Source organism: Vanrija pseudolonga, chromosome 2 (genome assembly GCF_020906515.1).
Source record: "Vanrija pseudolonga chromosome 2, complete sequence".
Lineage (NCBI taxonomy): Eukaryota > Fungi > Basidiomycota > Tremellomycetes > Trichosporonales > Trichosporonaceae > Vanrija > Vanrija pseudolonga.
This window is the reverse complement of record NC_085850.1, coordinates 1,342,037-1,366,221: the sequence shown is the minus strand read 5'-3', so window position 1 is coordinate 1,366,221 and position 24,185 is coordinate 1,342,037. Positions and strand designations below refer to the sequence as shown.

The window sequence follows — 24,185 nt, the reverse complement described above, 5'->3', positions numbered from 1 at the left end:
GTCCCGCTAACGACACCTTCTGAAACAAGTGACCGCACGACCGCCAGACAATCCAAGGCACATCCTCACTTCGTGTCGTCAACGGCACAGACGAGTAGACGGGGCGACCGCTGCCTGTAGTAAGCACGTACAATCCTTGGTCGCCTCCCGAAGCATCCCCGTCGCCGACACGTGTGTGATGTCAAGCCAGCTCTGTATCACTGGTGCTGCGCTTGGAGACCATCGCCGCTGAGGCAATGTGCCTTCCCCTCACGATCTGCAGTGCTGCTGCCCTTGAGAGAGACGGCGGGCCCCGGGCTCACAGGCTTATAAACGGCGCGCCTAGACCAGAAGCGACCTTCTCTTCCCATCACCACGACCAACTCAGCCCGCCCCCACAGCGAATTCTATCAACACATCGCTACATACCAACCCCAGCTGAGCACCCCCGCCATGCTCCTCCACACCATCCTCGCCGCCCTCGTTGCTTCCCTCGCCGCGGCCGCCCCAGTGGCCGACGCAGCCGACGCCGTCGACGCCGCCGAAGCCATCTCGCCACGGAACGCGTCCGCGCCTTGGGGCGACGACAGTGTCGGGCAACTGGGCGAGCGTGACAACCGACCTGGTCTTTCGCTCTGGTGCTTTGAGCAACTAGGGTGCCAAGGCAACCCCATCCAATTCTTTCCCTCCGAGTTCTACGACATACCCTTTGACACCCCATATGCAATCACCGGGTACAGTTATCCCTATAACAGGGACTTCAGCTGCCGCTTCGACACATGGAATGGCTGGATGGGCCAGTTCTACATCCTTGGTCTGTACGACGGAGTATGGAGCGTGATTTCCAGTAGCAACTACTCCGGCGGATCCGGCCAGGCCTGCGTCGACAAGTGGACGTTTTCCAAAGCTGCCCCTGGCTACCATAGTCTGAAGCTTATGACCAAGCGGTGGAGGCCGCAATGAGGATTGTTTCCATCTGGACGCTACACCAGCAGGCCTCTTATCAAGTGCTTCGTATCGTAAAATGCAAAGTGTCTGGAATCGGTCGCTGCAGTGCCTGCACCTCGAGGCAAGGAAGGTAGGGTGCAAGGGGTGTGTTACCCTCTGCTCCAGCGGGTTGCGTTCTAAGGCATGGCTTGCAATGCTCCGCGACGGTCGGTGGGAGGCCATCCCTCCCGAAAAGCAAGCTTACAGTGCCTAATGCTAGCTTAACGGACTAGGTTGGCGCGGGAGGGCGGTGCTGTGTCATACCGCGGTCTGGTTGTCAGGCAGTAACCACTCCCACGGAGACAGTGGCTCCCGCGCCTCGTTCGCCGAAGGCGGCCGTCGGGCACCGCATTCCCGACCCGATTATCTTCGGCGTCGGGACTGGAGATCAGCTGAGACTGTGAAGAGTACGCACAGTTATCGTGCGGCTGTCTGCGTGTCCTTGCAGCACCCGTCGTCGCGAAGACTGCACCGCCCGTTGTTCGACGGAGCAGTAGCTCGAACTTTGTCTCGCGCTAAGTAGCGGCGTTGCCCGCTTCGACCCCGCTGTCTCGGCCCAGGTATCCCCCGGCCGAAGGGGCCCTTGATGCCAACGGATACCAGAGCTGTGCTGTGGCAGTTCCAGGGAGGCTGTGGCAACCATAGGGCGTTGCAGATGTACAGTCGCTGCATAAATGACCCGCTCGCGACGACGCCTCATACCGTCCACAGCACACTTCATAGCTCACAGCTCACAGCTCAAAGGCGACAACACCCCCCCATACCCACACGATTATGCGCGAGTTCACCATCATCCTCGTCCTCGTGGCATCGCTCGCAGCCGCAGCCCCGGTCAGCGACTCGTCTTTATCCCGCGAGCTCGAGGCGAGAAGCTCGAACGAGGCCAACATCCCCGACAGTACCGACGGCACCGCGCTCGCCGCCCGCGGGCCGTCCGGCATGGCGGTCAGGTGCTTTCAGCAGCCCGGGTGCACCGGACCAGAGATTGGGCACTCGCCCGACAAGTATGACTATCCCCCCGGCTCGTGGTACGCCTTCGCGATCATTATCCCGCGCTTTCGCCAAATCAGCTGCCAGCTCGACACTTGGGAGGGATGGGCCGGCGAAATGTACCTCATCAGAGGGGGCTCGCCCAACCTATTCGAGGGCAATCGTATCTCGGGCTCCACCAGCTCCCCCGGCGCCGGCCAGTACTGTGTCGACATGGCGGATAGCGAGGCCGCCCTCGCTTGGCCGTCCGAGAATACCAAGGTTGTGGCTATTACACACAGGTTTTAGGGTCCGTGGCCCACTGTCCGTGTGGACAACCACCCCGCCTCTTCAAAGTGTCTCAACCTTTTCCGCTCGCGCCGCATGGGCATACACGGATGACTACTGTAACGACGGAGACGTTGTATGGGTTGGCAAGACGACAACCGCCCTGGGCTCCGTTCGGGAAGATGAGGGTTAGTCGGCTCCAAGGTAGGTACATACAGTAGGTACAGAAGTTCCTGGGCCACAGATGCCTTCTGGGACGGTGTTCCGGACCAAGCTTTCGCGTAAGCAGCGTTTTAAGCTTGTTCCTGCGTGACCCCGCCATGACAACGTCGGAGGTCCATTGCCCGTGGTAACCGCATATGTATCTCTGCCTTCAGGGAGCATTTAGTCACCGCTTCACCTTGCATACCGGTGGCCCGACTGTATTAAAGTAAGGAAGAACACGGAAGTCACCCACCGGTCTCACTGCCAAGCGCACGACCATCACTACACCCGCGGTTCCTTGTTGTCCTCGTCACCTTTCTTCTACGCGCACAGGCATCCCTCACAACCGAGTCAACGACAAGGGTGGTGTGCTCGAGAAGAGATGACGCCTATAAAAGCGGTCTCGACCTGCAAGCCAATCTCTATCCTTCAACCTCCCCCGACTCCTCTCAGTCAGATTCAACCTTCTCAGCACCTACTTCCTGCTCGCCATGCTTCTTCGCACTGTCATCATTGCCCTCGTTGGGTCTCTTGCCGCCGCAGCCCCTGCCGCTTCGGTTGTCAACTCTTCCCCGACTACTGAAGACACCGCCATTGTCTTGCCCGAGGGTACCGAGGCTATCAAGATGATCGACACCGGGGATATCCAGATAGTCAACAGCTCAATTTCCAACCTCGAGGGCATCGAGGCTCAGCTCGGCGCCCGCGATTCGGCCGGGTTTGCGATCAGGTGTTTTTTCTCGGACAACTGTCAAGGCACCGAGGTGCGCAGCTCTGGTGACCTACACTATCCGTCTGGCATCATTTATGCGATACATACCAACGTCCCTTACGGGAAACCCATCAGCTGCCGCTTTGACGCTTGGAGCGGTTGGAGCGGCGAACTCAAGATTGTCGAAGCGTTCAACGTGAACACCGCCCTTAAAAATGGTGGACGAGACATTGCTGGACCCAAATCTATCTACGGAAGTGGCCAGTTGTGTCTTAGAGGTATGCCTACGCAGAACCAAGCCGGAGGCTCGATGGGAGCTGTAGCTCTCGCCAGGCGGTACTAAGCCCGTTATGTACATGTACAAAGGTCGACGGCATCGCACCGTCACTTTCAACACCTTGATGACCGGCGTACGGATGCATGAGAGTACAGCTTCGTCCTCGGCTATGAGGGGATGGCCGAGACCAAGAGTGTTCGTGCAAGTGAATAAGATGTGCGATGGGTTCGGTTGTACCATTTCGAGCGCGCATCATTGGGGGGTGGTATCCAGGTCGAAGATGTCGGCAGGCGGCGGGTGCCGCTGTCGGTGGTGTGTGAAGAAGGCCCCTGCTTTGACCGAGCTGCTGTCTTGGCGTTCCCAGTCGCGTCACCACATGCTGGCCTCTACTGTGGGCGCGTGGAGATAGATGCTGCCCGGTACCACCACATCACCAATGCGGAACGCGGTGCGAAGCACGGGGCTCAAGGGTCAAGCTTAATATGTAGGTCAAGGGGTTGCCGCATGGCGGACACGTGCGCCGTACATAGGATACACGGATGACTACTGTTCTATGCCCTCCCTCATAGGTTCATGGAGTGATGACGGGCTGGTGCTTCAGACGTAGCATCGGCTGGGCGTCATCCTGTCCTTTCGGACAACAAGGTCGACCCCGGGTTCCTCGGAGCGGCCAAGGGCCTTCGGAGCGGCAAAGGGCTTTCGGGACGATGAAGGTTAGTCGCTTCCAAGGTAGGAGGTTCCTGGGCGACGGTGCGATACCCAGACCAAGCTTCACGTGAGCAGAGTTGAAGCTTGTTCCTGCTCGAGCCCGCCATGACAACCACCCGCCCCATCGTCCAGACTCATGATGATAGCCGCACATCCCTGCGTTCGGGGAGCATTAGTCACCGCTCCGTCATTGAAGGTCGCATGTGTCACCCAACCTGTGGTATAACCAGCTTCCCTGCCAAGTGCACCACCATCACTACACCCGCGGTTCCTTGAATATCCGCAGCGGCAGTCCTCGTCACATTGGTCAGGCGCGGACATGCCTACCTCACAACCAACTCTACGACAAAGGTGCTGTGCTCGAGCAGTGATAACTGTGCGAACTCTAGTTGATGTGAGGTCTGAGACTACGCCTATAAAAGCGGGTTCGAATGGGAAGCCATTCTCCATCCTCCAACATCTGCGACATCCTCAACACTACTACGATCAGATTCAATCGTAGCTACACTCCTACCTCACCATGCTTCTTCGCACCATCATCCTGGTCCTCGTTGCCTCGCTCGCGGCCGCGGCGCCCACTGCTCAGGTCGATAGCTCTTCTCCGACTTCTAAAGGCACAGCCAATGTCTTGTCCGAGGGCACCGAGGCTATCAAGATCGGCGACAACGAGGCCATCACGATCTCCGCCTCCGAGAGCACCGAGGCTCAGCTCGAGGCCCGCAATTCGGCCGGATTTGCCGTCAGGTGCTACCTTTCGGACAAGTGTCAAGGCATTGAGATGGCCAGCTCTGGCGACCAGTACTACAGGTCTGGTGTGACCTATGCGATACAGGTTGAAGTCCCTTTCCGGACACCCATCGCCTGCCGCTTGGACGCTTGGAACGGGTGGAACGGCGAAATGAAAATTGTCCAAGCCATCGACGCGAAGACAGCCCTCGACTATGCACATGTAGTTCCGACCATAGTTGGCCCCCAGTCAATCTACGGAGGTGGCCAGCGGTGTCTCGCAGGCTGGCCTGGAGTGAATCGATTCGGAGGTTCGCTAACAGCTGTAGCTGTTGTCCGGCGCTACTAGTACGTTACAGGCCTCGGCATGGGCGCAACGACGCTTTCAGCCACTAGGTATCCCATAAATGGATGAATGGTGGATCAGCTTTGTCCCTCCGCCAGGGCCAAACGCACGATGTGCGTTGGCTTCAGCCGCGCCCATGTCGAGCGCGCTTCAGTAGCAGGTGGTGCCACAGGTCGGCGTTGGAGGCAGTTGGCGGCTGCGTCGGCTGCGGTATGTGAAGGCCGTAAACCTTGACCAAGCTGTCGTCTTGGCATTCCAAGACGCGTCACCCACCTGATGTCATCTGGTGACAGTGTAAAGCAGGGTGAGGCCCTCTGCCGGAGCCAATCCGAAACAATGCGCAAGCTTATGAGTCGAAAGTGCACTTGGTGGACACTGCCCCCAGCCCACGGAGTCTGTGCAGTTCTGGCCACCCTCTCCCCGAAGGAACCGTGGCTTCGGCAATGGTGGTTGTTTACGGCCCCGACATTCGCCCCGACCTGTGAGGCCTCCGCAGGGTGCGCCGAATCGTGCGACGCATCGCGTGCCTGAACTTCTCCTGCCCACCCGCCACTTCCGACGTGAACCACACCATAGGATACTCGGACCCCCATCATATAGGGAGTCGTCGAGCAAGAGTTATCCACTCCACGACCACCCTTCAGGATGGACTAGGGAAGACCACGGGTTTCCTGACTGGGACCGGCAGCGGCCTCCTTCGCGCCAACCCCGCTCAACAGCCCACCTAGGAGGCGGCTTGGCAGGAGCTAGTGGAGGTGACTGTGGCCTAACGCGACTGTGGCCACCGCGACTTATAACAGACGCGCTCAAGTGAAGTCTCAAAGTCATCCCGGCAACTACTGCGATCCACACCTGCACTCGGACAATTGGCCACCGCACGCGACATACCCGCTGAACCTCACCGCCATGATCGTCAAGACCGTCATCTTCGCGCTTCTCGCCTCTATCGCCGTAGCAGCTCCCGCAGCTGAGGTCGATGCGACCGCCGTCGCCCCTAAGGGCAACGCGCTCGAGGACCTCTCGAAAATCGACATCCCAAACGTCTCCGATTCCGCTCTGGAGAACATCAAAGACGGACTTTCGTCACGCGCCCGCGCCGGTATGGCGATTCGGTGTTACGACAACATCGACTGCAAGGGGAAGCAGATTATCTTCTCGGGTGACAGATACGATCATGGGCACAACGAGTGGTTCGCCATTGATCTCCCAAGCTTGCCCCGGCGTATCAGCTGCAGCTTGGACACGTGGAATGGCTGAGCAGGCCAATTCTATATGGTGAACAGTGCCTCCACCAACGCCTACGAGAACAGCAACAAGCCCATCTCTACCAAGGAGACGTCGCGAGGCAGTGGCCAGCTCTGCGTCAACCAGTGGCAACACTCTGTCGGCTCTCACAACGGCGGCCTTATGAAAGTGGCCGTGTATTCGATCCGGTGGTAGCTGGACCCAAGATGCAAAGCATGTCAGCCACGTGCGAAGAGCCCTGGGTGTGCTGTACATACCCACGTACCCCTCACAGGGCTTGAGCGGGTGTTCTTGTCCAACCTCGCCGGTGTGAGCTTCCATGGGCGTACAGTATCCTCTTCACCAACGGCATTCGGCTGCCGCTGGCGGCCCAGTGGGCACAGTGTCCGAGTCTTAGCATGTATGGCGTGCGCCATTGTCTACAAACCTACATGCTTACGGGATGACATGCTTACGGGATGCGTAACAAGTGCCCGGGTCTCTAGGAACGTCTTGCAGGCAACGCGGATGTGGCAGCACCCACCCTTCGTACCCGTATTGGTCACTACAGTACTAGGTGATGCCGTACTGTAAATGTTTCGGGAAGCCGAACGTTGCTGGTGAACACACGTGCCGCTTGGAATACATATGGTTCGAAGGCCCGAGACCAGAAGCGCATCATGTGGACGACACGCGACTCCTATCGGGCAACAGAATTGGGTTCATCAGCTCATCATCATTTGACCAGGACCTGATTTAAGTCGATATTGTATTCTCGAACTCACTACCGGTTTAAGCACTCGGCCTACCTGTATCCAAGAGACGAACCTCACTGGGGTGATGTAAGGCTGGGGCTTGCAAACCAATTGTGGAGCTCGTTGCTCGTCAAGCTTACTTCGACTGCGGGTCCCTTGACTTGACAACATTAGTCGAGCACCTATGACGTATTGCTCATACGAGTGTTACCACTCAGGCCTGCAGCGTGTGCCATTTAAGTGACCTCCTGCAAGCTGTGCTGGCCCTGTGCTAGCAACACAACCCTCCGACCGAGGCGGGAGTAGCGAGGCTGCCGTCGTCAAGTTCGTTGAAGCTTAGCTCATGTAACGGCCGCCCGGGTATTCGGCACGGTGAGCCCTCAGCAGACGTGGCACTCGTGCCGGCGTTGTCGATCAACCCACGTGAACGAACTTGGCCTTTCGGCCTCCTGCTGCGGACAAGTTCTCTGGAGACGTCCACACGCACAACCACCAGACGCAAATTCAGGACATAATGATGGAGTACATAGCGACAAGGGACTTATGGCATTGGCGGGTTCCTGCAACCACAGCGCTAAACCCTAACCTTTACGGTGGTCGCACTTCCGTCACTAAATTCCGTCACTCACTCGGACCCTCTCGTCTTCGCTCCATGCAGCATGGTATCCGCACCACTAACGTGGGTTCTGTAGCACACTGTCAACAGAGTAGACAGGCGGTGTCTGCATACCTGGCTGAGATCATGTGCGAGCCGGCACGGTGCCTCGGGTCGCTGAATCACATGCGCTAAGTAATACCTGTGACCTCCTTCGACCTTCGACTAAGCTCGCCTTTCGCGCCTCTCCCACTGGCTTGCTTCTTCACAACCTAAAGGGTCCCGCTTGTTTCTATGGCAACCACAGCAGTCAACCTTGTGAATCTCCCAGCCGACACTTCACGGCCTCTGTGAAGCTGAAGGAATAATCCAGAAAGAGATAAAAGGCGGCCTCGAACCGGCCTTCGATTCAGTCTCTTCATGCCATCTTCACAAGAAGTTCAGACCCTCTCCCCAACCATCTCAACCTGATACCGTATCATCACAAGCTCGACCAACCATGCTCCACAAGATTATCATTTTCGCACTGCTTGCGACTCTTTTTGCCGCCACAGCATCTGCAGCTCCAGTGGATCCCCCTCTCGAGATCACCGAGATCACGACCCAACCTATGACGCCCGCTGAGATCGCGACCCAACCTATGCCGCACTCAAACACTACCGAGCAACTGACCTCCCGAGACGGTGGTTTCTCCATCTATTGATTTCACACCCCTTCATGCCGGGGTGACCCGTTTGCCTGGCTGACCAACGTGTACACCATCGGACACGGGACATGGGGCGCATTCTCGGTTGACGGGGGCCGCGAGGCCAGCTGTCGCCTCGACACTTGGGGCGGCTGGGCCGGCGTCATTTATCTATCCGTTGGGGGGCCGAGCCCCTTCAGCGCCACACACATCTCCAGTAACAACTACTCTCCTGGCTCTGGTCAGTACTGCGTCGATCGCTGGCCTAGCATCATCACCGCCCCCAGTGTGTTCAATGTTGTGTACGGTCGCTATTAGTTCGTTACCTGGTCCAATGTAAACAAGAAGTCGAGACCGCGACCGGAGCTGTCCCAAAAGACGACGTACACAAACCAAAACAAGAATGAAAAGAATCCTTCTGTTTCACAACAGACTAAACATATCATGCCTATGGCAGCTTTCACTCCACGCTGCCCGACAGCGAGAAAATAGCGAAGATACCTGGCAGTATCTTTACAGCCGGTGATTCAACGTCTACGCCCGTCTCAAGCCACCTTCACGCTTGGCAACATTCTCGATAGTTGCGACGTCGTCGGCCTACGACCTTTGTTGCTCTCCGAAGATCCGGCCCCAGACTTGCGCTGTCCACAGTTCGCATCATTTCGCGGGTCTAAACCGGAGGTAAGAGTTAGTTTCAAATGGTCTGAGTGACACGTCCCTGCTCTGAGCCCGTCAAAAACGCTCCGCGCACTTGATTGTCTGGAACCGTGCGCCCTAACGGACACCCACTGTACTCGGTGGAGCAGACACCATCCACCCCAGACGATGCCTATGCAGCCTACGCAGCTAACAGTGCGGCGTTCTAGAGCGCAAGCGCAGGTGTCACTACCTGCGGGTGACTGTTGGAGGACGGGTCACGCGCGGTGGCGTTTCGTGGGGCACAAGCCGGGTCTAACAGGAACAAAGTTTCAAGCTTGTTGGGTTATACGGCATGCTTAATGCCTTAACCCTGAGTGCACCCAGACCTACAGACGGGTCCTCACCTGAATCCGCATGCCGAGCCGCGACGCCTTCCCGCATTCTGCTGCAGCGGCTCCCTGCCCACTGAAGGCCACCTGAAGTGCCGGATAGCACGGCGCTAAACTAGGGGTATGCAGGTTCTACTGCAGGGTCACGGCTGGGCCCAGTACTTGATGGGATCGGTCTCTGAGAAGCGGAGCGAGGTGGAGCCGGGAAACACCTGAGGACGCGTCGCGGAACTGTGGCCCAGAAGTCCGTTTCAAGTACCTCATCTGATAGACTGAGGCAGGTGGGCTGTGCGCGCACCCTTGTCTCAACCTGCGACTGGACCTGACTGCACCCACACTAGCGCAACGCCACTGGCGGGTTCCTGTGCCCCTCACCCAGAGTTTGTCCAGGTATCTGACTGGGCGCCGGCCGTAGAATCGTCATGTGAGCAGCTCTGCCGAATCATCCCCTGTTGGATCCAGCTCGACGTGTTGCGGAAAACCCACGAGGTGCCTTTTGCGTGGCTGAGTACGGTCGGTACACTCGGGAGTGTCTGTGTGGGCGCGGTGTTTTGCGCTGTTCTTGATCGAGTGACCTTCGGGGTCTAGCCCGCTTCCATGAACTATATAAAAAGAGAGGAAAAAGATCATAGCTGCACATGGTGATCCATCTCCCAAGTCCTCACAAGTTTTCCGACGCGCAACCACAATACGCCTTCGCCATGCTTCTCCACTCCATCCTCATCACCATCGTAGTCACTCTGGCCACCGCCGCTCCCGCCACCGCTCCTGCCCCCGACTCCGGCATCGTTGTCGCCAAGGATCTAGGCTCTTCAGCGCCTGCCTCACGAAAGGTAGACAAGGATGCGGAGACAGCTCCCCTCGAAGCGCGCACCACTGGGGCCTACTCGATCTTTTGCTTCGACGGGCTCGACTGCACCGGTACCAAGTTGTTCGAGTGGATAGACAACGCCAACAACAACAAGCCCGGATCCGGAAGGTGGTATCGGTTCCCTCATTATGGGGACCGACTTGTCAGCTGCCGCCTCGACGTTTGGAACGGCTGGACTGGCGAGTTCCACCTTCAAGATGAAAGCGACCGATACATCTCGGGCCAGAACTACCCCAAGGGCTGGGGCCAGTACTGTGTCAACCAGTTGCCGTACAGCACCAAGGGTCCCGGCTACGTGAACAAGTTTCTGCTTGTATGGCCTGCTTAGTAGGAAGAGTTGGTTCTGCACATTGAGTCAGACGTGCTTTTGGGACGAAATCCTTTAGTCGATGTGTCACACCTCCATCCCCACCTCCAAGAGCCCTTTCCCAACCTGAATTAGTTAGTTTTGTATATGCCTCACAACATCGTTCACCTCCCGACGCCCCCTTTCTCCGACCTTTATGTAGCGCCAGATCTATGTGTCGACATTTCTTGCAGTACTGTACCCAGTTCTTTCTATTCACCATGTACCCCAACACCTCCCCCAGGCTCCGACATGTCACGAGGAGCCACGTCTATCTTTTCCGCAACGGGTTCTACTCCTCACAACCAAAGACCGGCTCTAGTTCAAAGAGGTCATGACTCAGGCACGATGTCGGACCTGAAGGCTACTCAACGTCAAGTGATGAGGCTGGCATGCGTGGGTGACATATGAAAGGACGGGGGGGGGAAACCGGGGTGACACCGCGCAATGGGCCGAGCACAGTACAAGCTTCTTTGTCATCTATGTTTATCCTCTCCATGCGCCGGTTGGCTCACCGCGCTTGCCATCGGCTCCTGCAGGCTTACGACGATGCGGAGCGACAATAGTCTCGGTCCGTTCCCGCAAGGCCGGTTCCAACGGCTCTGGGGTCAGGGGTGCGGGTCGCAACAACCGTAACGCGGAGAGTTTCGCCGTGGGGGTGGCAAGAGCTCATCCGCTGCACGCGTGTTCGGCCGCGGCTCGACGTGAAGTGTACATATTAAAGATGTACGACGTGACTTGGGGAAAGAAACGAGCAGCAAGACGCGTCTGTGCCTGATCACCTGACGCGTGTCCATCCCGCACTCGGTTTCAGGTTCCTAACCAGACGGAGGAATCGAGGTCGCCCTAGGTCACGGCTGGCTGGAACGTGCGGTACCACAGGTCAAGCCATGCAGGGGACGTGTTGTGGTCCACGCGTTGTTTTGGAGGAAAAGGGTATCGTGTGGCCATCATCGCCTACGCTCTTGGATACATAAAGGGAGGCCGATGCTCCCCTCTCCTCTAAGTCCTCTCAGTTCTACCGCCATCTCAAACCGATCCACCGCCGAACAGACCCAACACAATGCTCCTTCACTCCCTCATCTTCGCCTTGGCCGCCACCCTCGCCGTTTCGGCTCCCACCCCGGAGCCTCTCGCCGACGCCTCTGCCGACACCTCCACCGTGGTCGACCGGAACACGTGCGGGGTGACGATCCCTGTGGACCTCATTGCTCGCGATGCCAGCGCCCCCGTCGAGGCCAGAGACAACGCAGGCTTTTCCGTCAGCTGCTACAATGGGCCCGACTGCAAAGGCAAGCCGTTCTATGAATGGAATGACGTTATCGGCAAACCGTCGCTCAGTAAGATCGTCCGCGGAACTGTCTACGATTTTCAGCATCCCGCCAACCAGCTCGCCAGCTGCCGCGTCGATGTGTGGAACGGCTACAAGGGCAACTTTTACATGCGGGCCGACAATGAACGACAGATTTCAGGAAAGAACTACCCGCAAGGGTGGGGCCAGTACTGCGTCAACGAGTGGAAAGACAGCTTCCAGGGTACAGGCATGGTCAACAAGTATGTCGTTGTGTGGCGCGATGCCATTGCTTAGTACAGTAGCTTGAGACCACTGGCAGTGCACCTCCCTCCTCTCCGTATTCTCCCAACTTTCATACCAAATCATTTGATGTTACATATTTGTGGATGGTCTTGGCTGGAGTGAGTCGATGAAGGGAGACGCAGCCATCTGAGTGGGACAATACAGCCCATGACATTGAAACAAAAGGCATTGGAGCGAAAGACAATACAACACCGTACAATGTAGACACCGTTTGGCCTTCTAGTATTCTCATTGTTTCGAGGCAATCCCTTCTCAAGGACCAGAGCAGTCGAGGGGTACATAAGGAGGGCGGTTTCTTCCCAGTGGGCCGAGAACCACATCACATTCAACGAACCGAACGGCGACATAGCCCACAGCATGCTGCTTCACTCAGTGGCCCTCACTCTCCTCGCAACTCTGGCCACCGCCGCTCCCGCCGCGAACCCCCTCATTAACAACAATGACGCCGCTTCTGGAGCAGCCCGTACTCCAGAGGTTGCTGCTCGAGACTCGGTGGAGCCCTTCGACAGCACAGGCATCTCGATCCGTTGCTACGACGGTCTCGACTGCACCGGCGACATTGTCTTTACGTCAGGAGACTGGAATGGGATCAAACCGGGCTGGTCGTACTCTTGGGGCTTCCAGCATGACTCGGACCGGCGGGTCAGCTGCCGCTTCGACACCTGGAACGACTTGAAGGCCAGCTTTTGGGTGTCGGCCTATTGGATCGATCACGTCGTATCCCAGGCAACCTACTCTGAAGGCTGGGGTCAGAGTTGCGTCAATCAGTTGGAAAACACCACCGAGAGCCTGGGCAACATCGAGAAGATCGCGGTTCTCTTCCGTAACCCCAATTGATTGGCAATGAAGGCTACCTCCGTTGCTCGTAATGTTGCTTCCGTTGCCCGTAATCTATTGGTCCCCGTTTAGGACATATATCTAGTCATGCAAGCTTACGGAGTGCCTCGTCCCACACTTTGAGGGGCGTCATTCTACTTTCACAGTCCAACCCAAGTCCATAGCTTGCAGGTACTCCGTCTTGGAGACACGGATGATCGTCCGCAACCTTGGGACGTGAATGTGGGCTCGGCTCCGGAGTGGAAGAAGAGCACTGCGTGCAGAAGCTGTGATGGCCTCATCCGCGAGGCGACGCGTCGCAATGCATGACGTCGACGCTCCGATGCAGAGGGAGTATGCGGGAGACGCGTCGGCGCTGGCCGTGTCCCGTCCAATGTGTGGCCCCAAGGCTAGTCAGGAACAAGGTTTCAAGCTTACTTGCGGGTGGGTGCATGCTTGACCCACGCCCTGAGTTGGCCCAGTACCGACTCCCACTGTCCATCCGCCGTCCGCGGAAGCCGGACCTAATTGCGGGGTTTCAAGCTTCCCTGCAACGGCGAGCCGCGTCGTGTTCCACGCGCGTCGATGGCGATCAAACGGCCGTGCCCATCGGTGCGCTCGTCCGATGTGTAGCGCGGTGGGCAGGTGACTGCCGTTGGATGTCGGGTCTGGGCCAAGGGTGGGGCGAGAGTCGTCCAGCCTGGGTTTGGGTCGGCCCAGCATTGCGGTGGGCGCTGTGGGCGACCCTCTTGAACACGGGCGATGGCGACGCGACGGAAGCCAACAGAGCAGGTTCCCCTTGCGCCTCGCGGAATCGGTGACCGTTCCCCATGACGCCGAGGTGCGTTTCAGAGTGTTGCCCACAAGACAAAGCCCGGAGATGTAACGCCTCTGGGGCTTTGAGGTACGTGTGCGGCCGGGTCCCGTACGGCCCAGGCCGACGAAGACGCGTCACCGTCGGTCCCGGTGCGCGTTCGAACAATCCATGCCAACCCCTGCACACGTTAGAGACGTGTAAGCTTGTTTCAAGCGGCGAGCTAAGTTGAAGTACCCACGCTGGTACCGGCACCCCCGAACGGCGAGCCAAAGTCTGGGAATCGCGCGGTTGCGGAGATATCCGTGTAGACGTCATGCGCTGCATGTTTAGTGAATTAACGTGTGAGGAGGCCGTGGTTTAAGTGGGTTTCTGTCACCGTTGTGAGGAAGACGCGTTCCGCGGACGCCGTCGTGAAGGAGACGCGTTCTGCAGGCGCCGCTGGTTATCCTGCTCGTTGGAGAGCGGCGGTCCGCCGTATGGAATGTGGGCCTTGTGCAGCACCCGGCTCAACCAGGAGGGAGGGTAACATGTCTGAGGACGCGAGGATGGCGGAGGAGGAAATGGAACACGAGCTGCAGAACGAAGGTGACCGCGTGTCGAGCGCGCCGGCTCAGACGCCATGCCGTCTTGTCGACGACGCGCTGGCCTGGAGGATGCGCGATGTTGTCGCTGGAGGTGACCTGTGTTGTCTATAAAAGACGGTGCGATGGCAGCCCTTCCTCGACATCTTCTCCAACTCTTCTCTCCCCAGCTCCACCTCAGCACCCAAGTACCTAGCCACCTGCAGCCCACACTCGTTTGCACTATGCTCCTCCACTCCATCATCCTCACATTCACCGCGGCCCTGGCGGCCGCTGCCCCGGCCCCAGGCTTCCAAGGTCTGGGTGTGGTCTCGGCCCCTGGTCCTGCTCCTACCCCTACACCTGTCGCCGCTAGTGCGGCTGACGCTGGCGGCAACATCGAGGCGCGCGACAACTTCAAGGGCGTGGCCACTGCCATCTCGGCCAAGAGTCCCGCGCCGACCAAGCACACGCGCGACGGCGCAGTCGACACCTCGCCGATCAGTGCGCGCGACTATGCGGGCCTCTCGATCCGCTGCTTCGACGGCCTCGACTGCAACGGCAACCAGATCGCCGAGTGGAGCGACATCAACAACATCCCCAACGGGTACTTCTACGGCCTCTACTTCAAGCACCCTGGCAACCGCCTGGCCAGCTGCCGCTTCGACGTGTGGAACAACCTCTGGGGCACGTTCTGGATGGCCCCCGGTGGCACCGATGGCCAGAACGCCTTCGCCCTCCAGCATATCTCGGGCGAGAACTACTCCAACGGCTGGGGCCAGTACTGCGTCAACCAGTGGCAGTGGAGCACTCAGGGCAGCGACGACGTTGTCAAGTTTGCTGCTGCATACCGTCATTAACGCCGGCGTCAATATCGCGCCCCCAGTCCTTCTCGCCACTTCGGTTATGTACAACCCTTTTTCGTCCGTCCTGCCAGGGTACCATGGCCCGTAAACGACCGCCTTGGTCCCTAAAGCCTTTATGTAGTGTACCCAAACAGCCTAAAGGACACACTTTGATGCTATCACCTTTTGCTCCGCTTTGCACTTGGTACAACAGTGATATGCCCAGGTAGCGAATGGAGCGGAGGTACTTCAGGCTGATCCTACTGGGGTCTATTGGGGGACCCCATTCTGGGGAACCAGAGGCATATACTCGCACCCTCGGGCGTCCCCCAAGCTTGGTTGCGCCTATGTACCTGGCTGTGTGTGTGTGTGTTCCTACACCAGTACGCACTCCACATCCGCCCAGGGACCCTGACCCAGCGATCGCTTCCTGGCATGCTCCAGGAACGTACAACGGGTTGCATAAAGATTTGTGGGTCATAAAACACCGGCCTGGGTAGGCATAGTGCTGGCGAAGAAGAAACGAAAGGACACGTCGTTCACAGAACGACGTAAAGAATACAAAACGTTGGCTAGGCTCGAGTGCTGCCCAACACCACTAGATCTTGAGGTGAAGAACGCGGCCCTGCTTTTGGACCCAATTGCCGGAGTTGCCCTTGGTCCTGCCGCTCTGGGCGATGCACTGCTGGCCCTGACCGTTCGAGTGACGGACGGGGCTGACCTCAATCCAGTCGGGCGACCAGCTGTTGCCCACCCAACCGCCGCTGCCCTTGGGGACAGTGACGGCAAAGTCGCCCTGGAAGCCGCCCCACGTGTCGAAACGGCAGCTCGAGCGCTCGTTGTCAGGCGCCCAAAAGGGGGCCCAGTACGTCCACCCAGTGGCGGGGTTGTGCTCCTCGTTGATGGAAAGCTCTTTGCCCTGGCAGTCGGGCCCGTGGAAACAGCGCACAGTGAAGCCACCCTGGAGGGGGAAATGCTTGACGTCCTGGGGGCCGCGGGCCGCGAGGTGGTCCACAGAGGTGTCGTTGACTGAGCGCTGGCTCTGGCTCGCGGGGATCATTGCAGACTGCAAAGGAGCCGCGCGCTCAAAGACGGGGGTCGCCGGCGTCTCCGGGACGGGGGCGGACTCGGGGACGGGAGCGGCATCGGGAGCTGGGGCTGCCTCGGGAGCTGGGATGGCAGCGGCCATCGAGGCGAGGACGGCAAGAGCGACAGTGTGGAAGAGCATGGTGTGTGGAAGGTACACCTTTGGGGTCGAGTAAAGTGAGTGTGGCTGAAGTAAAGAGCGTGGGTAGCACTTGGTGGAGCTGTGAGGCTACGGTAGAGAGCTGGGAAGTTGGATGTGTTGAGAATGAAGTCTGAGAAGGCGCCTTCGACGCGTCTTATATAGACGATTCGGCGTGTTTCAAAGAGCGTGTATGTCGCGTCGCGAAGATCACCACGGTAACAACGCTACGCGACGCGACTGTCAACATCCCCAGGAAGTTTAGTCGCAAGTCCAGACCGTCGTCGTGTACTAGAAGAGCGGTGCCCCGTGTCGGCCGTTCAAACGGAGGGGCAGACGCGTCGTGGTCGTTGTCGTGGTACTCTACGACGCGTGCAGGAGGCACCGCGGTGTCGTCCAAGGTGCGTGCGCTGGCGTCGTGAAGCTTCGTCCGCGGCGATAATCCCCGTCGTGACCTGACAACAGCGCCAAGAAGTTACAGAAAGTAGCGCAGTCCAGACCGCCGACGACGAGTGTGCGTGCGGTGATCGGTGCCGGCCCCTCGAACGGAGGGGAAGACGCGTCGCAGTCGCGGCGTCGGCGTTGCCGGGACATCGTCCTGATTCCGTCGAGTGAGCGCGTCGCGATTGAGCCTTAAAAGGCTCCCCGCGCGCGTCAAAGTCACAGCGGCCGCAGCGGCGTCAAAGTGAAACAAGCGCAACAAGCATGACGACGGGCGGGGCTCTTGTTTGTGGGAAGGAAGGCACCGGGCCCCGTGTTGCGTGCATTTCACGGAGCTCGACGACTCGGGGCGGCGCGAGTATGCCACGCCGATCCCGAGCCCGAGTCCGCGCTGCACCGCGGAGCAAGTCGGCGGTGCGTGCGACGCTGTCTGGTGCCGAGGATGGTGTCAGTTTTCCCGCGATGGGGATGCAACCTCGGCGCGTCTCGCGTGCGGCGACGAATGATGCAGTCTCGGCGCGTCGTACGCGGCCCTGCGGGGACTCTGACGCCGAGGCACCACCCACTCAGAGGTCATCGAGTTGGTTGTCTGTCTCCGAGGCACAGGAACAACATGCGCCTTGGGTCGCCCTCCAAGTTTGGTCCAGTGTACCTCACGGCTAGGTCTGGTACCAGCCCGTACTGCGAACTCCAAATCCGCACGCCCAGCGGCGGATACATATCTGGCACCCTCCCTCTCGGCGCCCTCAAGGAACGTTCAAACTGGTACATGAGGATTCGGGGGTAGGATTCGGGGGTCATAAAAAAGGGACCGGTCTGGGGGGACACGCCGGTGGTGAAGAAGAAGTCAAGCGACTCGTCGTTCACAGAACGACGGAAAGACTACAGCAATGTGTTGAGGGCCATGCGGCAGTCGGCACCCTAACGCCGGTCTGAACTGGTGTAGATAACGCGGCCCTGCTTCTGGATCACGTTGCCCGAGTTGCCCTTGGTCCTGCCGCTCTGGTTGACACACTGGCTTCCCCGGCCAGCTGATTTGATGACGGGGCTGATCTCATCCCAATAAGGCGTCCAGTTGTCACCGTCCCACCCGTCATACTTCTCACCCTTGGGGATGGTGATTCCAAAGGTGCCCTCGAAACCGCCCCACGTGTCGAAGCTGCAGCTTGAGCGTTCGTTTCGGGCGCATAGAAGTGGACTCCGTAGGTCATATTCGTCTTGGGGTCGGGTCTGCGGTACGTCACGAGCACATCACCTTTGCAATCTGTCCCTCTGAAGCAGCGGATCGTGACGCCGCCAGGGACGGGCTTGTTCACGAGATCTTTCTCCGCGCGGGCCTGGAGGTGCTGGGCATCGCCGTCGTGGCTCACTGAGCGCCGGATCTGGCCAACGGGGCGGCCCTCAGACTCTACGAGTTCCGAACGTTCGAAGACGCTGGTCGGGGGAGTCTCCGGGGCTGGGGCGGCGTCCGGGGCGGGAGCGGCTTCAGGAGTCGGGGCGGCGGCCACCAGCGAGGCGAGGAGGGCAAGAGTAACGGTGCGGAAGAGCATGGTGCGTGGAAGATACACTTGTGTGTTGTGTGACGCGAATGTGACTTGAGTAGGAAGCGGAGGTGGCACTTGAACAGCTCCTGTCGAGAGTTGGGAAGTTGAATGAGTTGAGAATGAAGTCTGAGAAGGCGACCTTCAACCCGTCTTATATAGACGATTCGGTGTGTTCCAAGTGGGTGTCCGTCGCGCCGTGAAGCTCACCTCCACGGCAATGATACGCGCGACGCCATTTGTCAACATCCCCAAGAAGTTGCAGTAGACCAGTCCAGACCGTCGTCGAACACAGGGGTAGACACGTCGACATCAACGCCGTACGTACACTCTACAACGTGTGCATGAGGCGTCGTTGTGTCTTCGAAGGTGCCTGTATGTAGCGTCGTCAATCTCGCGTTCACGGTAACAAGACTCCCGACGCGACTGTCGACAACACCAAGAAGTTACAGGTTGCGGCGCAGTCCAGACCGTCGTCGACGGGCGGCGGTGATCGGTGCCGTTCACATCGTGACGGCCCCTCAAACGGAGGGGGAGACGTGTCGCCATCGGTGTCGGCTGGCGTCGGCGAGTGCGTCGCGACGATCATTGGGGATGAGCAGGCGCGTCGTGATCGCGCCGTGTGACCTCGGCCGGCGTCAAAGCCAATCGGCGACCGCGGTGCCAAAGTGAAACAAGCACAACAAGCATTGACGACGAGCCTGGGTTTGTTTGTAGGAACGCATCGGGCGTCGTGTGGCGGTTTACGGAGTGTTGGTTGTGGACGAGCAGGGCGACGAGCCGGGTCACGGCGAGTACGGAGCACCGAGTCAATGCCGGTGCTCCGGGCTTGTAGCAACTCCGGCGCTGTGCGACGCTGTTGACGCCGAGGGCATTGGCAATCGACGGCGACGGATGATGCAGTCTCGGCGCGTCGCACGCGGGTGGTCGTGACGACCGCCCTTTTGGTGACGCCGCCCGACGCCGAGGCACCGCCGGTCGTCATCGACTTGGTTGCTGTTCGCCGAGGAACCCGCCCAGGGGGCTCCATTAAGGGTGTTTCAAGCATGTTGGCACCTCGTTACCGGTGTGGTGTGGAGACGCGAGGCATACTTGGTTGTGCCTAACCCCTTCACTTGCAGACGTTGCTGGGGATGACGGGCCGTAGTCTGACGCTAGGGGTGGGCTGGGTCGCGTTTGGAAAGCGCAGTTGTGGAACGGGTTCGTCGAGTTAGGTGAATGGTCGCGTCGCCGTGTAAGTGTGGCGGGGCGAGCGAGAATGGCGGCCGTCTCGCACGTACTTCGACAAGGGGTTTGATACTCTCAATGCAGGCCGTGCGCGACTGTGTTGGCTGTGCTTGCTTGGCTGGGCAGTGCTGGGAGCCGGCAATGCTCTAGCCTCCAGGTGCTGCGTTTTTCGACCCCCCCCTCTCAGAGCTCAGTGCAGGGGTGTGGTGCTTGCCGAGGCGTCAACTGGTTGCCGATGAACACGACATCGACCGGCATTCACACTGTGCCATTTGATTCACACTGGTTCAACTCGGCAACAGTCTTCGAATCGATTCATTTTGTAAAGCCTACATCAATGTTCAGAAAAAGTGTCCACAGCCAGCCGCAGCTAGACGCATCTAATACGAAGACGGTCAAAGGACTAAGGGCCAAGACGGCCGATGACCACAACCCTGGCACCTCGGCGGGCGGGGTCCTGGCTCAGCGAGTTCTGGGTGAGGCAGTACGAGCCGGAGGGTGGCGTCGTGCCGATGTTGGACACGGGGGCGACCTTGATGCCGTTTGGGCCTGGCTTGGGGCTGGCGCCCTGGAGCTGGACGTAGGCGCGGTAGTTGCCCGTCGTGTCGAAGCGGCAGCTGCCAAAGCTCTGTGTCGGGCCGTTGGCGAGCACGGCCTGGGTGTTGTACTTGCGCGTGTTGGTGTACGTGTGGGACGCGGAGGGGGTGCCATAGCAGTTGGGGCCGGGGAAGCAGCTGACGGTGATGCTGTCGGCCACGGTGCGCGCCTTGAGCTGGGCCTCCGTCTCGGGGACGTAGCCACGCGTGTGGAGCGCCGTGAGTGGCAGCGCGAACAGGTTGTCGTTCTTAAGGTCGACCTTGGTGCTGCCCTTGCCTGGAGCGGCGAGGGCCGAGCCGGCAACAGCGAGCACGCAGAGAACGAGGTTGGGCAGCATGACGATGGAGGTGGGGAATGTTGGACGATCCTCCAGGAGAGAGCGCTGCTTATGTGTGTTGGGCTTGCTGGGACTTCATCCTTGGGTATGTAGACTTGGCGTGCGTCAAACAGCTACCGAAGAGAACGCGAAGGGTGCATGCGTCCTCCGTGACTTGTTGGCGCTGCTGCTGCTGCCGCCACAAGGATGCCGGCGCTGTAATCTTCCGAGGCAGGCAGGCCACTAACCCAGTCGAGACCGTAGTCGCCGCAAGGGTGCCGAGCTACAGATAGTGGGGATCTCCGCACTGCAAGGCACGGCGCCGGTATACACACTGCAGGCCTCGTCCGCCGAACGGCGCCAGCCGTGTTGGGTGCCGGGCAGGGTGTGTCGGACAGGGACGCCACTGTATTAGAGATCGGCCGTGACGAGAGGCGCGTGAAGGTTGATGGCAGCGTGCGTTAGCGCAGGGCTCTGAGAGCGGGGGTTGGGGTATGGGGTTGGGACGTTGGGAGATGGATGGTGCTGGAGCTCCAGGCCCCCTCTGGAGCCTCGCCCACCCTCGACGTGCCTCGACGCAGTCAAAGCTGAACATGCAGCACACCATGCACACCCTCCTCCTCGCGGATCCCCCGTAGCTGCACGCTAGTGCATCAAGAAGGATTCCGAAATTGAATAAACGTTACGTGGTGTAAGCAAAGCAAAAAATACATACCCGACCCCCAGGATGGGACAGTCGTCCTTGTGGACGGGACGACGCGCCACGACGCGTTCAATTGAGTGCTTGCTACTCGGCTCGGGACGTGGCTCGGCGTGGCTTACTGGTGGGTGGCGCGAGTGTACACAACAGCGCCGGGCGCGTCGGCGATGGCGTCGGTGTCCGTGTCCGTGTCGGCTCTGCACATCCTTCTCCATGCATCCTTCGACGACATGCTTGCAGCGCCGTCATGGACGTCGTGGAATTACGCCAAGTGAGTCTAAGCGGCCTGGAACCCACCCACAGGCAACTAGAGTGTGGTTTGGTCAAAGTAAGTAGCCGATAGCCTTCATTCACATATTTCGCCATTTCGCCCTCCGTGCCGAGCACACGCCGCCGAAGAAAGTGGGGGGCCGCATTAAGCTGCTTTGGGCAGGTGTTAGTGCCACAGCTAGCGCCGGCAATGCTTGTGCTCTCGCAGACTGCTTGTGCCGGCACACTCTGCTGGCGTGCTCAAAGTGAGTCTGGTGGAGTGGGCCAGGGGAAACTAGAATGCAAGCGTGCCGCCCAATTCCAGCCCCGAGTCAACTCCTGGTGCCTGTTGTGCACCATCCTGCCTCGCGATGATGGCACGTTTATGAGGCGTCATGGCTGTTCGGCACCTCGCTCGCTTGAGCTGGCCGCTCGAGCTGGCCGCAAGAGGTGGCCACATGAGCTGGCTGCATGATGTACAATGAATGATCTAACTGTCTATGCTATTCCGTTTGGGTCGATGGGGTGTGTGTGCCAGGGCCCCTAGTTGGCGGCTGGGCTCCACACCGGCTCCCAATTACTCCCACAACACCTCGACCCAATGTGTACGCTCGCCGTCACTCTTCAGGATCTCTGACACGGCGCGCTTTGTGACCATTCTCGTTGCGTTGCTCTCGTCTTGATCAAGAACACCAGCGAGCCCCAGGACGCGGAGGGACGGCAGGTGGGTCCCTACAGGCTGAAGAAGTGCCTTGAGGAGTGTGAGGAGGGCAGCGGACGTCGCAGGGAACTCTGAGAGGTCGAGGGTCTGCTCCGGTCAGCCTGAAAGAAAGATCACAAACCCACCCTCAGCACGATGAGCTTGCGCCCGAGGCTGTTCATACCGTGCACCCAGAGGTTGGTGACGTCTGAAGGCTTCGGCGCGCGCACCCCGCGCAGGCCGAGTGTCCTCAGGCCAGACGGGAGAACAGCGACCAGGCGATCCAGGTCGGCCGGGAGGGTGCAGTACGCAAGGTCGAGGGATGTCAGTGCCAGCGCTTGCATGCGCGGCACGTCGCGCAGCAGCGGGATCGGGGATGGGTGGGTGGTGAGCGCGAGGTGCGGGAGGGCGTCGGTGTCACCCAACGCATCCCAATCGTCATCATCCTCGACGACCTGCTGCTGCACTGATGCCCTTGCACCCGCGTCATATTCGAGCAGCCCGCGGATCTGGCGGTCCGCAAGCCGCTGCGGATCGCCGTGCGGGAGGAGCGCCGCTCGCCGGATGACGAGATAGCGCAGGCGGAGGTCGAGCTCGCGCGTCGTCTCGAGAACGGCGTCTCCGAGGGTCATTCTCCCTGCGCCGTCTTCGTCGGCGATCACTTCGGTGCTATGCAAGAGCTTGAGCACGAGTCCGACGCAGCAGTCGACGAGGCGTGGCGCGCCTTTCAGCGGCCACGGCGAGGCGGCGTTATCGCCGAGCACCGCAGCCGCCGATAGCAGGTCGTACGTCGTCGCGCGCCTATCTGGCGGGGCAGGTGGACCGGTTTCGCTTGGCTTGGCCGTTGATGGGCGCCATGATGGCGGTGGTGCTGGTCCAGCAACGGACCTCGCGGCTGCTCGATGCGCTTGCTCAGCTCGCCGTAAGAGCTCACCCCTGCGGCGTCAGCTTGGACGGCGTGTTAAGGAGGAAGCCGACCCACGGATGGACAGCGCCACTGTCAATCTCCAGCGCGGGGTCGACCGCGCTCGGCGCCCATACCCGCTGTCCCCTCAGATGCGGGGGCAGCTGCCGCCCAGCGGCGTCGTCCTGCGCCTCGTGCTGCTGCGGCTGGGCACGGCGTGACGACGATAAAAGGTCGTTTACGGATCGCTCGGGAGCTGGGCGGTGCTGCTGCTGCTTTGAACTGGTGGCTATTAGGTGCTTGAAGCTGAGCGCGTGCTTTGGCATTAAATGGGTGAGAGGGTGGATGCGACGACGAGATGAGAGGAGTCGGGGGCTGAAGAAAGTGGAGGTGGAGGCGGTGACTGGGGAGCGCTGCGGGGGGGGGGGGGGGGTTCGGGGCGGCCCTCCTGGGTCCCATCACTCCAACACGAGCCGTTCTTCGCCGTGTATGTGCATAGTGCATACAAACAGCAACCCCTACAGGGTCTCCAACTAATGCTCTACTCAACACGTCCTCCTCCTTTCTGGATGCAATCTCGGTGCGGGGTAGCTACATGGCTGGCTAGCTAGCTAGCGGCGTCGTCGCGACACCCATCGCGCTCGGGTCCCTAGAATGCGTCGCCGCTTCGCCGCTGCGTAATGAGAGAGCATCCCGAGCCTCGCTCCCCGTCGACACCGTCACTCGCAGCACGATGCATGATGGGCAACGCGGCGCCGCTGGAACCGGTACCGGGGGTGGTGAGTGAGTCATGGCCCTAGGACATCGCCGAAGCGCACCACACTTCCCTCCCCATCGCACGCACGATGAAAGATTGCATATACTATTGCTACGCATCATGTTGTTGCTGCTGCTACTAGGTACGCGCTACACGGCCGATCGGCAGACCGAGCCTGGATACTACTACTAGG

At 59.4% G+C, this 24,185-nt stretch overlaps 12 protein-coding genes across 12 annotated transcripts; 8 read left to right on the top strand and 4 right to left on the bottom strand.

Annotated features, from left to right (window-relative positions):
• Positions 1 to 432: 432 nt before the first annotated feature.
• On the top strand, positions 433 to 942 carry LOC62_02G002301 (uncharacterized protein; the record flags this gene model as incomplete). The annotated part of the gene is made up of 1 exon (XM_062768810.1): positions 433 to 942. The coding sequence occupies one exon, from the start codon at positions 433 to 435 to the stop codon at positions 940 to 942; it is 510 nt and encodes a 169-aa protein (XP_062624794.1).
• Positions 943 to 1,740: 798 nt separating this feature from the next.
• On the top strand, positions 1,741 to 2,244 carry LOC62_02G002300 (uncharacterized protein; the record flags this gene model as incomplete). Its single annotated transcript, XM_062768809.1, has 1 exon — positions 1,741 to 2,244. The coding sequence occupies one exon, from the start codon at positions 1,741 to 1,743 to the stop codon at positions 2,242 to 2,244; it is 504 nt and encodes a 167-aa protein (XP_062624793.1).
• A 674-nt stretch (positions 2,245 to 2,918) lies between these two features.
• Positions 2,919 to 3,482, top strand: LOC62_02G002299 (uncharacterized protein; the record flags this gene model as incomplete). Its single annotated transcript, XM_062768808.1, has 1 exon — positions 2,919 to 3,482. The coding sequence occupies one exon, from the start codon at positions 2,919 to 2,921 to the stop codon at positions 3,480 to 3,482; it is 564 nt and encodes a 187-aa protein (XP_062624792.1).
• A 1,162-nt stretch (positions 3,483 to 4,644) lies between these two features.
• LOC62_02G002298 (uncharacterized protein) lies at positions 4,645 to 6,453 on the top strand (the record flags this gene model as incomplete). The annotated part of the gene is made up of 2 exons (XM_062768807.1): positions 4,645 to 4,936; positions 6,008 to 6,453. 2 exons carry the CDS (start codon positions 4,645 to 4,647, stop codon positions 6,451 to 6,453), a joined length of 738 nt encoding a protein of 245 aa, XP_062624791.1.
• Positions 6,454 to 10,184: 3,731 nt separating this feature from the next.
• LOC62_02G002297 (uncharacterized protein) lies at positions 10,185 to 10,682 on the top strand (the record flags this gene model as incomplete). Its single annotated transcript, XM_062768806.1, has 1 exon — positions 10,185 to 10,682. One exon carries the CDS (start codon positions 10,185 to 10,187, stop codon positions 10,680 to 10,682), a length of 498 nt encoding a protein of 165 aa, XP_062624790.1.
• Positions 10,683 to 11,763: 1,081 nt separating this feature from the next.
• Positions 11,764 to 12,288, top strand: LOC62_02G002296 (uncharacterized protein; the record flags this gene model as incomplete). Its single annotated transcript, XM_062768805.1, has 1 exon — positions 11,764 to 12,288. One exon carries the CDS (start codon positions 11,764 to 11,766, stop codon positions 12,286 to 12,288), a length of 525 nt encoding a protein of 174 aa, XP_062624789.1.
• A 366-nt stretch (positions 12,289 to 12,654) lies between these two features.
• LOC62_02G002295 (uncharacterized protein) lies at positions 12,655 to 13,134 on the top strand (the record flags this gene model as incomplete). The annotated part of the gene is made up of 1 exon (XM_062768804.1): positions 12,655 to 13,134. The coding sequence occupies one exon, from the start codon at positions 12,655 to 12,657 to the stop codon at positions 13,132 to 13,134; it is 480 nt and encodes a 159-aa protein (XP_062624788.1).
• Positions 13,135 to 14,735: 1,601 nt separating this feature from the next.
• Positions 14,736 to 15,350, top strand: LOC62_02G002294 (uncharacterized protein; the record flags this gene model as incomplete). Its single annotated transcript, XM_062768803.1, has 1 exon — positions 14,736 to 15,350. One exon carries the CDS (start codon positions 14,736 to 14,738, stop codon positions 15,348 to 15,350), a length of 615 nt encoding a protein of 204 aa, XP_062624787.1.
• Positions 15,351 to 15,933: 583 nt separating this feature from the next.
• On the bottom strand, positions 15,934 to 16,563 carry LOC62_02G002293 (uncharacterized protein; the record flags this gene model as incomplete). The annotated part of the gene is made up of 1 exon (XM_062768802.1): positions 15,934 to 16,563. One exon carries the CDS (start codon positions 16,561 to 16,563, stop codon positions 15,934 to 15,936), a length of 630 nt encoding a protein of 209 aa, XP_062624786.1.
• Positions 16,564 to 17,922: 1,359 nt separating this feature from the next.
• On the bottom strand, positions 17,923 to 18,551 carry LOC62_02G002292 (uncharacterized protein; the record flags this gene model as incomplete). Its single annotated transcript, XM_062768801.1, has 2 exons — positions 17,923 to 18,218; positions 18,257 to 18,551. The coding sequence occupies 2 exons, from the start codon at positions 18,549 to 18,551 to the stop codon at positions 17,923 to 17,925; spliced, it is 591 nt and encodes a 196-aa protein (XP_062624785.1).
• Positions 18,552 to 20,172: 1,621 nt separating this feature from the next.
• LOC62_02G002291 (uncharacterized protein) lies at positions 20,173 to 20,703 on the bottom strand (the record flags this gene model as incomplete). The annotated part of the gene is made up of 1 exon (XM_062768800.1): positions 20,173 to 20,703. One exon carries the CDS (start codon positions 20,701 to 20,703, stop codon positions 20,173 to 20,175), a length of 531 nt encoding a protein of 176 aa, XP_062624784.1.
• A 1,407-nt stretch (positions 20,704 to 22,110) lies between these two features.
• Positions 22,111 to 23,561, bottom strand: LOC62_02G002290 (uncharacterized protein; the record flags this gene model as incomplete). The annotated part of the gene is made up of 3 exons (XM_062768799.1): positions 22,111 to 22,439; positions 22,478 to 23,267; positions 23,314 to 23,561. The coding sequence occupies 3 exons, from the start codon at positions 23,559 to 23,561 to the stop codon at positions 22,209 to 22,211; spliced, it is 1,269 nt and encodes a 422-aa protein (XP_062624783.1). The 3' UTR covers positions 22,111 to 22,208.
• Between the last annotated feature and the right edge of the window lie 624 nt (positions 23,562 to 24,185).